The sequence below is a fragment of the Lissotriton vulgaris genome, chromosome 5 (genome assembly GCF_964263255.1).
Source record: "Lissotriton vulgaris chromosome 5, aLisVul1.2, whole genome shotgun sequence".
NCBI classification, from domain to species: Eukaryota; Metazoa; Chordata; class Amphibia; order Caudata; family Salamandridae; genus Lissotriton; species Lissotriton vulgaris.
Genome location: NC_141693.1, coordinates 1,683,529,682 through 1,683,543,517, shown reverse-complemented (window position 1 = coordinate 1,683,543,517; position 13,836 = coordinate 1,683,529,682). Strand labels below are relative to the sequence as shown.

The window sequence follows — 13,836 nt, the reverse complement described above, 5'->3', positions numbered from 1 at the left end:
TGCCATGCTCTTCATCTGTGGTTGGAAACATGTATAGATGCAGGTTGACTTTCGTTGAAGACTTTAGTTGTCATGCATGAGATTCTAAGTAATATTTTTGATTGTGTGCTTAGCCATACATGTATTTAGGTATTTTATGGTGCAGTACACCAAAACATAAAGCCATATCTCTCAAAACTACTCTGCCTTCCACCTTCACTCCCCCGGCAATGTAGAATTTCCACATCGTGTTAGTCATGCTAATAAGTAGTATCTGCAGTGATTCTCAGCATACTCAGAGATTTAGAATCTTGAGAAGTTATGTCACGCATTGCCCCACATGCACTGTATGATCTAAATGACCCAGAATGCCTAGACCGCCTAAGAACAGTCCATATAATCTAGCTATCTGCAACTGACCAATGGATCACTCCACTGCAAATAGGCTTCAAAAAGTTGGTTCAAACTCATTCAAGATCATTTACCTCTCTAAATATGCATAAAAAAACCACAAGCTCACACTATTTAAAGACTGCCCATAAACCACTGGAATGACACCTGCAACACTCTGCAGCTCGTTTCAAAGACTTCTTGAACAACAATGACCTGACACAAATCTGTGCTGGTCCAACACACACCAACGTTTCTACACTTGAATTCCTTATATGCAACAGAGATTCCATCCTCATGGAATCCATTTTTATCACTGGACTAGTCTGACGAGCAGGTTATCCTCTTAATTCTTTCCTTTGACAAACCAACGTTCAAGACCCAATGAGCAGGCCTAAATGCTGGATCAGAGATACAAAACAAATCAGGACTAACTACTATCATCCAAAGTCAGATCACGCCTCCAAACTATCTCCACACGGTGAACGACTTGAACTCATTCTACAACACTACCATGTCCAATATATTCTAAGAAATTGCCCCACTGAAACTAAATAAATACATTTGCTGCTCATGATACAACAAGGACCAAAATGAAACTAAAGAGACAACTCAGAATAATGGAAAGAAGTTGGAGACATGAACCTACAACCCTTCATCTAACTCTCCTACAATACGAAAAAATGAGATACAAACATCCATTTTCAAAGTAGAATCCTCCTTTCTGACATACTAACTAGTCAGCCTCATCACACAACTATCTCCTACCACTGAAACGTATATGGACTTTTCACCAGAAAGATGTTCTCAAATTTCTTCACTGACAAGATAAGAAGATCAAACAGTCTCTGACTTGTGAATCGAAACTCAATCTTTCCCTATCTGCATTACTGCATGACTCTCTCAAGAACACCCTGACATGTAAGTGGACATTCCTCCCACAAAACCAAACCCAAAACACAAGGCCCCGGGATGAATTAAGGGTGCTAACAGAACTTAAACTCCTATAAATCACATCTAGTATTGACACCAGCTGCTTACATCTCCGATTCTATCCCTTCCCCCCAATCAAAGACATCAGTCTCTTCACCTCCATCCTCTGGAGTTCAACAAACAACTAATCACGGTCACAAGGTGCAGTTTCAGATTACCTGAAATTGAGTCATGTCACCCACTCTATAAGAAATAAATAGCAGAGCCTCAAGACATGAACAACTTCCACCTGGTGAACAACCTGCCTTTCCTGGCCAAAGTCCTAGAAAAATGTGAACTGTTTCAGCTCAATCTCCACACTGAAGACTATGACCCACTAGACATTTTCCAGTCATGTTTCAGGTTTAGGTGCAGGACAGTACCTGGCATGCTTGATATAACTGATGACTCTTGTCTACTAGTACTTCTCAATCTATCCTCGGCTTTTGACAAAGTTAAGCACAACAATCTACTCAACACCCTAATGTCATGATTTTAGATTGATGGCCTAGTCCTGAACTGGGTTTCTTCATATCTGAAAAATTGCGGCCAACAAATCAAACTTAAAGACTCCATATCAATCTCTCCCCCGGTCAGCCAAGGGGTTCCTCAGGGCTCCATTCTAGTCCCCACACTCTTCAATTTCTGTATGTAGCCCCTTCCTTGATCCTCCAACAAGCCAAGGTTGCATATCATCTGTATGTGGATGGCACACAGCGTTACCTAAAAAACTAATTTCAAGATGATGTACATCACTTAAAAAGATCTCTACAAAAATGTTTGGTCTTGGCTATTGGTCAGCCATTTAAACCTAAACCTCTCAAGATGAACTTTCTTCTCATTTCTCCACCAAACAATGCTCCCCGGATCGAAGACTGGCTCAGTCGCCTAGATGCACTCAACTGCACTCCCAAATTCATTGACCGCACCACATCCCTTGGAATAACTCTAGACAAAATGCTAAACATACATAGCCATATCAACTACATGGCCAGAAGTGCCAACTGAGAATTCTAAAAAAGGTAAAAACGTTCATCCTGCTACTTTACTTCCATAATTTCGTACAAGAGCTTGTGATCTCCAGGCTAGCCTATGGTGTGTGATTCTAGCTGACATCTTAAATCACATCAAGGCCTCACTTGATGCGGCAGTCAGGCTGGCTCCCAACGGAAGCCCCTAGCATTCTCAAAGTGGCTTCCATCGCTCTCAATGGACTTCAAAATTGAAACCGTTAAATACCTGACTCACAAACTCACCTGTGCAGCATGGACAGGCTACTTCTTGATCTGCCTAGATTCAAGAGATACCCCACTCATGCTCTCTCACTGAAAACGGTGCAAGGATCTGAAACTCACTACCTTTGAAGATACGCATAAACTACTCCCTGGCATCTTTCAAGAAGAGAGTTACATCTTTTCTGCTTGAAAGATATCTAATGAACTGCCATGCCATTATGTAGCCTCCAGTTAGCTGACTACTCCCTTTTTCTCTCTCCTGTGCATAACCCTTCTAAGTATTCTCCCTTGTTGTGTATAACCAGTCAACTGTTCTCAGTAACCTGCTGTTGCCATATATAATGTACAGAGCTCTGATACCATGTACATGCTTTGTAAAACGCTCAATCAATCAATATATGTGCAATTTGTTTCCATTCATGTGCCAAAGTTTGTGGTACTAGTCCAATTATGTTGGCAGAGTACAGAAGCCCCATTTACTCAGGATGGTTAAACAATAGTCAGCAGAAGCACATAGGTTCTGTATTTCACACCCCAGCCTTTTTAAGGCCAGTAGGTTACCAAGCCAATATTGCTTAAGACCTCTCTCCAGAATGTTTAGGTTTTTTTGTGTGGTCTTTACTACATCAATAACTTTCCTGAATTAAAAAGTGACAGATGTATACACAAAATCGTATGATGAATCAGTTCCTGGTCCTTCCAGAATACTAAAATATGAACAAATACCTGGTATTGTTTAGTGAGAAAAGAGAAAACCCAATGTTTGGTTAGCTGTGTTTCTATCCAGAAGGCTTGTAGCTGCATATGCTGTCTCCACGATCACTGATTTGATTTAGGCTGCAGCTTGTTAGGTGGGCTTGGATCTCATAGGTGGATGAGCTAAAGCTTCAGTCAATAAAAGGAATAGTTGAGTTAACTGGCAATGTATGATACTGAGGCTATCCGAGGGTAAAAGGATAGGCCCTGCTGCATATGGTATTGGTAGACATTGCAGTCATAGAGTGCTCTGAAGAAACAAAGCGGAAATCCTGAGCTGCATGTGCAGGGGCACTCAGAAGGCTGTTGGTGGGAAGAGTTAACATTTGTCAGAGAATTTGAGAGAATGCCATCTTTCTTCCAATCTTAGAGATCCATGAGCTGCCAAACAAATATTTATTGACAGTATAACTGTGTCCTTCCCATGGAGACCTTGTGAACTAGAGACATGACCTTAACATTAATATTAACATGCTGTCAAAGCCAACGTAGGGATCTACATTCCTCTGTCAAGTGATATTTTTTCAATGCCTATAGACTTTTTCATGCCACCATTTTCATCCAACTGCTTGTTTCTGGTCCAGGGAAGACATGGCTTGGCAGTTCGGGCTGGACTATTCCCATGAGGCACAGGGCCTGATTTGCATATAGCTGTATCTGAACTGGGGTGACGAAGTGAGCTAAAGAACGATGATCAATTCAACCCAGATCAGTGACTGGGGGTGAGTGTCTGTAAAGAAAGCTTTGAAATTTGAATTTGATTCAGCACTCCGTCCATCATCTACTTGTGTTTGCTTCAAGTCAGGTCTATCAGATTCCACAGTTCGTTTGGAATTGCCGTCCCCTCGCGGTCAGCACGTGGGGCCAGGTCCCCGAATCTCTGCCACTGAAAACAAGATATTACATCAGCCACTGTATTTTTAATACCTGGAATGCGGCGCGCCCTGACAGAGATGTTGGACCTCAGCTGGCAACCCGTAAGATGCCTGAGCAGGCGGATCACTATTGGGAAGTGTGCCAATCCCTGATTCAAAGCCTGAACTGAACTACTGCATGATTGTCCACCCATAGTGTAATTTGCCTATTGGGGAGGTACTTTTCCCACAAGGAAAAGACCACAAGGATCGGGAACAGCTCCAGCACTGCCAGGTTCCTGTTGATCCCCCTCTAGTGCCCTCGCGGCACCCAGGATGGCGCCAAAGCCCTTGCTCCGCTGCATCTGTGAACAGTTCCAGTTGATCCGCTGTCACCCACTGCTCCCTCCAGATCAATGCCTCATTAAAGTTGATCAGGAAGGTTGCCCACTGACGTACATCGTCTTTGACTCCTTGCATCAGCCTGAGCCTGTGATGTCTCTTTGTGAGCCCTCTTGCTAGCCAGGCCAGACGCCTGGCGAAAGGCTAGGCGTGGTTGCAAAATTGAGCTTGCTCCCAAGCTGCTGTATTTCTCCTAAGGTCACTTTTTCCGCACCAGCATCCTCTCTATTGTGTGTCTCAGCCCCTCCACTTTCTCTGCTGGCAATCTGCACATGCCCAATACTGTATCCAATTCTATGCCATAGAAAGAAAGCTGTGTTGTGGGGCCCTCTGTCTTTTTCATGTGCCAATGGTAAGCCTATCTCCCTGGTCAGTGCTGTGAACTTATTTAGTAGCTTTGCACACTCTGTGGTCCACGGTTTCCCTATTAACAGGAAATCATCTAGGTAGTGCACTCGCCCCTAGGCTGCAAGGCATGCCCCTACGACCCATTCCAGGAAGCTGTTAAAGGCCTCAAAATATATATTTACTTAATATTATAAAATATTTATTAATCTTAATTATAACATATTTAAAACATTATTAAAAATATATTTACATATATATATATACATATAATAATTTAAATATTTAAAGTAATACGTGTTATGTTAATTAACTTACACTCCATTAAATATAACAAAATTATTAACATTACATAGCTAAGCGAATATAATTAGTAATCACACTCCAACAAGTGCAAAAGTAGAGAATTTAATTACTATTCCCACTCCAGTGACTGCAACAGTAGGGAAAGCGTTGGATAGCGGGTGGGTAAAAATTACTATTCTCACTCCAGCGAGTGCAACAGTAGGGAAAGCGTTTCAATAGCGTACAGGTAAAAATTACTATTCCCACTCCAATGAGTGCAACAGTAGGGAAAGCATTTGATAGCGTATGGGTAAAAATTACTATTCCCACTCCAGTGAGTGCAACAGTAGAGAAAGCGTTGGATAGCGTAGGGGTAAAACTTACTATTCCCACTCCAGTGAGTGCAACATTAGGGAAAGGGTTGGATAGCGTAGGGGTAAAAATTACTATTAAATCAGAATAAATTAAGTATCATTACCAATTAAAAATTCATTAACATTAATTACCAATCACAAAATATTCCATAATGAATTAATTATAAATACCAATAAATAATCAATCAATTAGGACATTTATAGAGCGTGCTAGTCACCCGCAAGGGTCTCAAGGCGCTGGGGGAGGAGGGGAGGGGATGCTGCTACTGCTACTGCTCGAAGAGCCAGGTCTTGAGTTGCTTCCTGAAGGAGAGATGGTCTTGGGTCAGTCGTAGGTGGGTGGGGAGGGAGTTCCACGTCTTGGCAGCCAGGTAGGAGAAGGATCTTCCTCCGGTGGTGGAATCCGTGGGATGGTGGCGAGGGCGAGGCTGGGGGAGCCGAGTTGACGGGGGGTGTGTAGAACGTGAGGAGGTTGTTGAGGTATTCGGGGCCAGTGTCGTGGAGAGCTTTGGAGCTTGGGTGAGGAGCCTGAGCGTGATCCTTTTGCTGTCGGGGAGCCACGAGGGTGGTGTCTTCAGTGCTGACCGGGGTCCAGGCGAAGAGGAGGGTGGTGGGGGGCGTTGGTTCGCTGGTAGGGTGCGTGGTCTGGGCACTGAAGCTGTTGTGTATGTTGGCGATCTTGTGGTGGAAGAACGAGGCGAGTGCGTCGCAGAGGTCTTGCGAGGGCTTGATGTCGTTGTTGCTGGCGCTGGGGTTGGAGAGCTCTTTAACGATGTTGAAGAGTTCCTTGCTGTTGTGGGTGTTGTGGTCCATTCGCTCTCTGAATGCAGTCCTTTTGGTGGTGGGGATCAGCTGGTGGTGTTTGCGGATGGCGTTCTTGAGGCTGTCATGTTTTCTGTTGACTGGTCGTGGCGCCAGGCTTTCTCAAGGGTACGGCAGGATTTTTTGAAGTCTTTGAGGTCGTTGGTGAACCAAGAGATTTTCTTGCTGCCGGGTCTGCTGGGAGGATTCTTCAGCGGTGCAAGGGTATCAGCGCAGTTGGTGAGCCACTGTGTGAGGTTACGGGCTGCTTCGTTGGAGTTCGTGGTGTTGGTGGGGGGTTTTGGCTCAGGGCGGTGGTGAGCTGGTCGGTGGTGATCTTGCTCCAGCATCTTCGAGGAGCCTGTTGCGGGTGGTGGTGGGTCATAGTTTTCCCGAAGTTGAAGTGGACGCAGCTATGGTCCGTCCAGTGTAGTCCGGGGGAGTGGCTGAAGGCGATGTGGTTGCTGGAGGAGAAGACTGTGCCAAACGTGTGGCCGTCGTAGTGGGTGGGGGTGTTCACCAGTTGCTTGAGTCTGAGGATGGCGAGGTTGTCCAGCAGGGTGGTGGTGTTGTTGTCGTTGTTGTTTTCCAGGTGGAAGTTGAGGTCTCCCAAGAGGATGTAGTCTGAGGAGGTGAGGGCGTGCAGGCTGATGAAGTCTGCGATGGCTTCGCTGAACTGTGTGCGTGGACCCGGGGGTCTGTAGATGAGAGTGCCTCTGAGGGTGGTCTTGGGGACGGTGTGTATCTGAAAGTGAAGGTGCTCGGCTGCGGTGAGGTTGTTGCCGGAGCTGGTCGTGATGCGGATGGTGTTTCTGTGGACGATGGCGATGCCTCCCCTGGTTTGGTTGATGCGGTCCCTCCGGTGATCTTGTAGCCGTCCGGGATGGCTATGGCAATGTCGGGGCTGAGGAGGCGTTCATTCAGGTTTCTGTGAGGAAGGCGACGACTGGAGATGTTGTGTCGAGGAGGTTCCAGAGTTCGACGGCGTGTCTGTGGACGGAGTGGGTGTTGAGCAGGATGCACTTGGGGTGATTGTTGCTGTTGCCTGGCCTGCGTGTGCGGTGCAGGTCCGGAGGCAGGTGAATTTGCAGGCTTGGCAGGTGAAGGGTTCCGTGGGTGCGTTTCGGGGTGGCTCGGTGGCAGGCCGGGTTCTGGCTGGTGTTAAGTGCGTGGAGGGTGGCGGCATCGTAGTTCAGACGGGTGGGCTGGTGTCGTTGAGGTCCAGGGGTCCTGGCGCTGGGCGCGGTCCAGGGGCCGACGGGCGCAGACAGGCTTGCCAGCGGCGCGCCCGCTTAGCGGCCGCCATAAAATGGTAGGAGGGGTCAGCTGGGAGGCCGCAGGCCGGAGGGTAGGAGATCCAATGGAAGCATGGGGGCGGGGCCGCATGGGAGGCAGCGGCGGGAAAAACAAGCCCGTTGACGCTCGCGAAAAAGAAACAGGAGGAGAAAAATGGAAATTAGCAGCCAATCATACGGGGTACAGAAAAAAGAAGGGGTGAGGGCAGGCACACGGGTGCACAGAAGGGAAGGGGTACAGGCAGTCAAGGGCGGCGATTGCGCAGGGAAATCGGCGCCGAGCTGGGGTGAGAACAGCAGAAATCAGGAACAGCGGTCAGGAGCAGGTGGAGCTGCAGCGGTGGGGAAGCGACCTACCCAAGGGTCAAGGGTCGCTCTTGAAAATGAATTCCCTATTAATAATTAATTAACAACCAATTAATTTTCAATACCAAAAATGTAATAAGTAAAAAAATACCAATTAATAATTAATTAATAAATTATGTATCAATACACAAAAATATTTTCTATAATGATTTACTATTACATAACTTCCCACCCAATTCCCCTGTAACCCACAACCCACTACAAATAATACATTAATAGAATTAACATAATTATCAATTAAATAATTAATTAAAATTAATTAACAATTAATACAAAATAATTACCAATTAATAATTAACAATCAATTAATTATCAATACATATAAATACAAATATTTACCTAATTACAATTAAATTACTCCCCAACCTACTCCCCTATAAACCCACAACCCGCTACAGAACTAAAACGCAAAATTAAATTAAAAATAATTAATAATTCCTAAAAATTAATATTCAATTTACTATAAATAAATTACTTCCCACCCTATTCCCCTATAAACCCACAACCCGCAATGGAATTAAATGATGCAAACATTAAATAACATAAAATTCATTACTTAAAAAAATTAAACATACATTACAAAATTAATATATAATTGTAACACATATACTAGCATACATAACACTAAAAAAAGTTTCGATATTATGGAAAACTATATTTCTAAATTTGATATTATTGAAAACTATATCTCTAAATACGATATTATGGAAATCGATATTTCTTACCTAAAATTCGATATTCTATACAACTATATTTTAGGAATTCGATATTCTGGCCTCTCTATATTTTTGATTCGATATTCTGGACAGTCGATAGTTGAAATTCGATATTTTGGGGGTTTACCCTTGGCTTCAAAGTAGGATAATTGAACAGATTTAATTTCTAGGTAAGCATATTGAATGGCCTTTCGGTAGATTCAGTAGATCTTAAACTGAACAGGTCATTAGAATCCATCAATACAAAGTGTTCATAAATTTACATTTAGAATTATCTATTATTATTGTTTCAGTCTGTTGGACAATTACATTTAAAGCTATGCTGTGTTGCAAACCAAACAAGATATAAATAGTAAGAATAATTACTATTTTCCTCACATTTGTACCTTGAGATAAATCAAATCTTACCCACTCCAGAATGTTGATTTTGTTTTTCTCTCCAGATAAATCATTTATGACTTTTAGAAAGGTATCTGAACCAACATTTGCACCATTTCTGTAGACATTATGGTAAGAAACAAGATTTTCCTGTGAAGTATAGGAAGAAATTGGGTGAGTAAAATGTGGGTGTATAATATGGTAGTGGTGTGAGACCTCGCCTTTACGTAAGCCTTACTACTCATGAAAGAACTAAGGGCAATAGAAAAGATTAACACTGATGCTGAGAAATTTCCTGACCATATGCACGTTGTACTGGTCATTTAAAAACACGGTTGCGGAGTATTGCAAAGTTTGTCTTGGTACTGTCACCATTAAGGGGCCAATTCCGATCTGTGTCGGAACGCACTCCGACCGAGCCGGATCCGGGGTGTTTTCCGATCGATCCAGATTCCTGCAGTCCGACCGAGCGAGTACGATGCGGCTGTATGCTGTCGAACTCGGTTCGGTCAGACTCCCATAGAAGTCAATAGGAGCCATTCGTAAGACGCGTAAATGAGCTCCCATTGACTGAATGGGTACGTCATGGACAAATGCGCCCCCTACAGTGGGTATGGTACATGCACAGGCATGTACGGTGCCATCCGCACCGTACATGCATGTGTTGGGGAAACCCATGGGTCTCCCCCTGTGTCTGAGTCATAAGGCTGCGGATAACAGGGGTCCGATCCGGACCCCTGAAGTCCAACTCCGGGAGCTATTGCGAGCCGGACGCTCCGACTCGATCCGGCTGTCCGAATCGAGCATCGTACTAGCTCGGTCGTGAAATGTCTCCATTGCACGCCGCGGTTTGCTTGTGACCGAGTCGTGCGGATCGGTTCGGACCTGGAAACGATTTGGACTGAGATTTTGCACTTGTTCACATCGTACTTCGACGTCCGGACCCGTGTAAGACTTAGACGGAAAGTCAGCCTCCGAATCGGATCCGCTAATGCCGAACCCGATTCGGTGCCCTACCTACCGAGATCAGAATCGGCCCCTTAACCTCTTCGAGGCTATTGACGGAAACGTTCCGTCACGGCTCCCGGGTGAGCTGTGCTCATGACGGAACGGTTCCGTTACGGCCCGGCCGCCGCGCCTGCGCGACGCTGATTTCGCACCTGCGCGGCGCATTTAATTGAGCGGGCGGGCCGTGGCGGAACCGTTCCGTCATGAGCACAGCTCACCCGCGAGCCGTGACGGAACGTTTCTGTCACCCGCGCAGCTCACCCGCGCGGCCCCCCGCGACAGTTAGCGCTGCGGCGGAATAGCCGCCGCAGCGAAAGAGTTAATAGATAAAAGCAGTGCTTAGGTTTGAAGCAGTGTTCTCAGGATAAGGAGAGTTTGCCATGAGAACCATAACCTGTGGTAACTGATGTTGGCGACCATGTTCAAAACCAAGTGCAAATTAGACTGGTCAAATACTCACAGTGAGAGGAAAATGCACCGCTAATCCCCACCTTCCTATAACTATGGCGTTTACTTTTATTTTTAACATGAGATTAGTAATCAAGCTATATTCCTGGACATTGGCAAGACCAAGAAGGCTTTCTTGGAGAGAAGCTTCTGTAGGCAGCCTACTGCACTTAAACGCCTGGCTGTGTCAACATGGATTCAACAATCTAATGGCACTGCCAAGAGTAGCACTCCTCTGTAATATGACAACGGGACACAAATCACTGCCTAGTTTGGAATAAAACTCCTACAGTCTTACATTCTGCCCCATCCTCAAATGGTGCTACTTAAGCTACCCAAGGATTAGAGGTGAGGCCATTCCAGGACATCTGAGTCCTTTCTGAGTTTAGATCAAATATGTTACCCTTGTTGTTGGGGTTGCCTGTAATGACAGTATGATAGACAACAACCTCCAGCATCCACCTCTACACCTCATCCAGTGTATAAGTTAGTGGGCATAAGCCAATCTCTGTGACTCTATAGTCAAAAGGAATGGAGGAGATCCCTGGGGTTAGGGATCTCAGTTTGGCCTGTTATAAAAGAAAGAAATAGTAGCTCTTGTTCCTTGCCTTTTTGTCAGTAGAAAAACGTTTCTTTTTTAAATTAGCAAGTAGTGTACCATTACTTAAAGGAATTCACTTCTCTGTAATCAAAGACATGCATCTAAAAGTCCAGGATGAAGCTAAGGCTGAAAATGCCTGTGCAGTTTAAAGGGCAGGCTCACTAAACTGCATTGAGAGTCTTGGCTAAACCATTTTATTTACATGCAGAAGAAACAATGCAGAATAAGGAAATGTGAATATTTTTGTTTTTCCAGAGAGGCTGGTAATCCCCTTATTTGTCTATGAGTATCACATATAGTTGTAAAGGCCATTAACAAGGAAAGATCTCTATGAGGGTGTGTTGCCTCATTTGCAATAGCTTGGATTATTGACACCATTGATTATAGGTGTGTAGACTTGCATGCTCCCCTGCCCCACCTTATCCCAAGGACCACTTCTTATACCAATCCCTCTTCTAGTCAGTCCCTCTCCCAGTCTATATATCCTAGGTTTGGTACTGGCTATCTTACCTACGAGAGCGATCACAAAAGCGAAGACATGCAGTGTCCCATGAATGATTTTCGAGGTATACTTGGACTCGTTCCTGAAAACACGATACACCAGTAGAGCTGGAAGACAAGCAAATACATGGTTACAAAGTGGATAATACGTTAGCAATATTACACATTTTTTTTACACAAATTAAAATATTCTTTCAAATATAACTAAACATAGAAAAGGGTCTAATAATAAATATGATACAGCGATCCACCATGGTGGAAGCATGGCATTCACTACAATGGCGATTGCTTTATACATCATATTCCAACATGTACAACGGTAAAAGAGAAGTCAACTGGATGAATGTAATGATAAGACTTTCAGCCCATCACTAATCTTCAGCTATCAGCATTTCCCATGATGAAATTTGTAGCCATGTACCTGTGATGTGAAAAGTGAAACTACGAGTACCAGTGTGATTAGTGATATTCCCCCCACGTCACTCTCATGACATGGGCTAATTTCATGGCGTCTTGGGGCAAATAAGAATTTGATAATACAGATCTTTAAAACAATGTTAGGACTACGTCGCTTTTCCTCCAAAGCTTGAGCAACATGTATTCAAGGCAGCTTCCAAAACACTCATCATGCCTTTTTAAGTTCTTCTAGAACCTGGGCTTGGTAGGGTGTGGAGCGGAGGCAGTCACACTACCTTGGCTTCACATGCCCCAGATTTTGTAAATTATTAGTGTAGGACAGGCCATGCTCCATGAAGACCACTGCATGCCCCTTCCGATCCGATTCCTAGCATGGCAACTTTTTTTAAAGCAGGTCTGGATTATGGAAGATGACAGATGGTGACTGCAAGGAAGAAAGTCTGCTGTTCCTCAAAAGGCCTGCATTCCCGCTCCAAGTAGTCGCGGGGGCTCTCAAACTGCCTCCTCTCACTCATTCATATTAGTAAGGCAGGAGGGTTGTCATACTCCAAATAAACATTTTGCGGTGCAACTGATTAATACATCAACAGCATGACAACATTAAGAGCAGGCTACAAACAAAATGGTTTGCAAAAAAAAAAAAACAGAGCAGTTGCTAACTACCCTTTAGAGATTGGGCCCCAAGCTACTCCATCTGGGCACTTTTTTCTTCATGAGTAACGAGATAAGAAATGGTGACCTAATCTAGGGAGAAGTAGTGATTACAGAATCTAACAGAGCATAGCGCAGTCAAATAAATATCCAGTCAGTCAGAACAGGATTCTCATTTACAGGTAAATAATAACAGCAGAAAATGAAGTGATCAGACACATATCAAACCAGGTGTGGACTCATTTTGGTTCGAAATAAGACTCCAAATCATTTTATAGTCTTCAATTGCTTGTGATCAGGTGAACTGAAAAGACAGCTTGACTAATCTGTTCTACCACAGCGTTTATCATAAAGTCTGCGTCAATGAACAGGTGCCAGAGGAAAGACATACACGCTGTGTTAATGGTATCTGGCTCTAGGTGCAAGAAACCACAAGTCAGTATGCTAAAACTACAGATTCTGAGTTTTCAACAAAAATAGTTAATGTTCCTTCTCTCAAAAGCCCACCAAGCAAGCAACAAGAGCCTCATTCAAATATGGAGGAACATAAGATGCCAAAAGTCTTGAGGTCATACTTGCATCATGCGACATGTTATATGCGCGACGCAACTCAAAAAGGGGATTTATGAAGCTACGCAAGGCCCCTTCGCGTGGCCTAGAGTGGCTTCCTACATCTGGAGTAAGGCATCACAGTGCAAATCACTGCATTGCTACTCTGCCCTGGGAAGGCGCTACATGGGCATTGCGTGGGTGTTCCAACGTAACTCTCATGGATTTTGACACATTCATAGATTTACCCAAACTGGTAAACCTGGGAATGCGCCAAAATGCTACACCTTCCCAGGGGAGGCGTAACAAGGAGAAATATCTTTCTGTCTTCTCCTTACTTCCTCTTTCTATGTATTCTGCATTCTGAGGCACACATAGAAAGAAGAATATGCCTCAGGGGAATGTTTTTGTGCAGGAATGGGCCCCTTCCTGCACATAAATAATGCATGCAATGAAGGCACCCTCGCACCATGGTGCAAGGGTGCCTGCATTGGCGCGAGGCAGCTCAATGTGT

The 13,836-nt window shown here is 44.4% G+C and overlaps 1 protein-coding gene across 1 annotated transcript in view; it reads right to left on the bottom strand.

The window, feature by feature from the left end:
• The window catches only part of CYB561 (cytochrome b561), a 273,087-nt gene that overhangs the window by 117,306 nt on the left and 141,945 nt on the right, over positions 1–13,836 (bottom strand). The window contains exon 3 of the mRNA XM_086923823.1: positions 11,715–11,813. Coding sequence (XP_086779949.1) covers positions 11,715–11,813 — 99 coding nt within the window. The remainder of the gene's footprint in view (positions 1–11,714; positions 11,814–13,836) is intronic.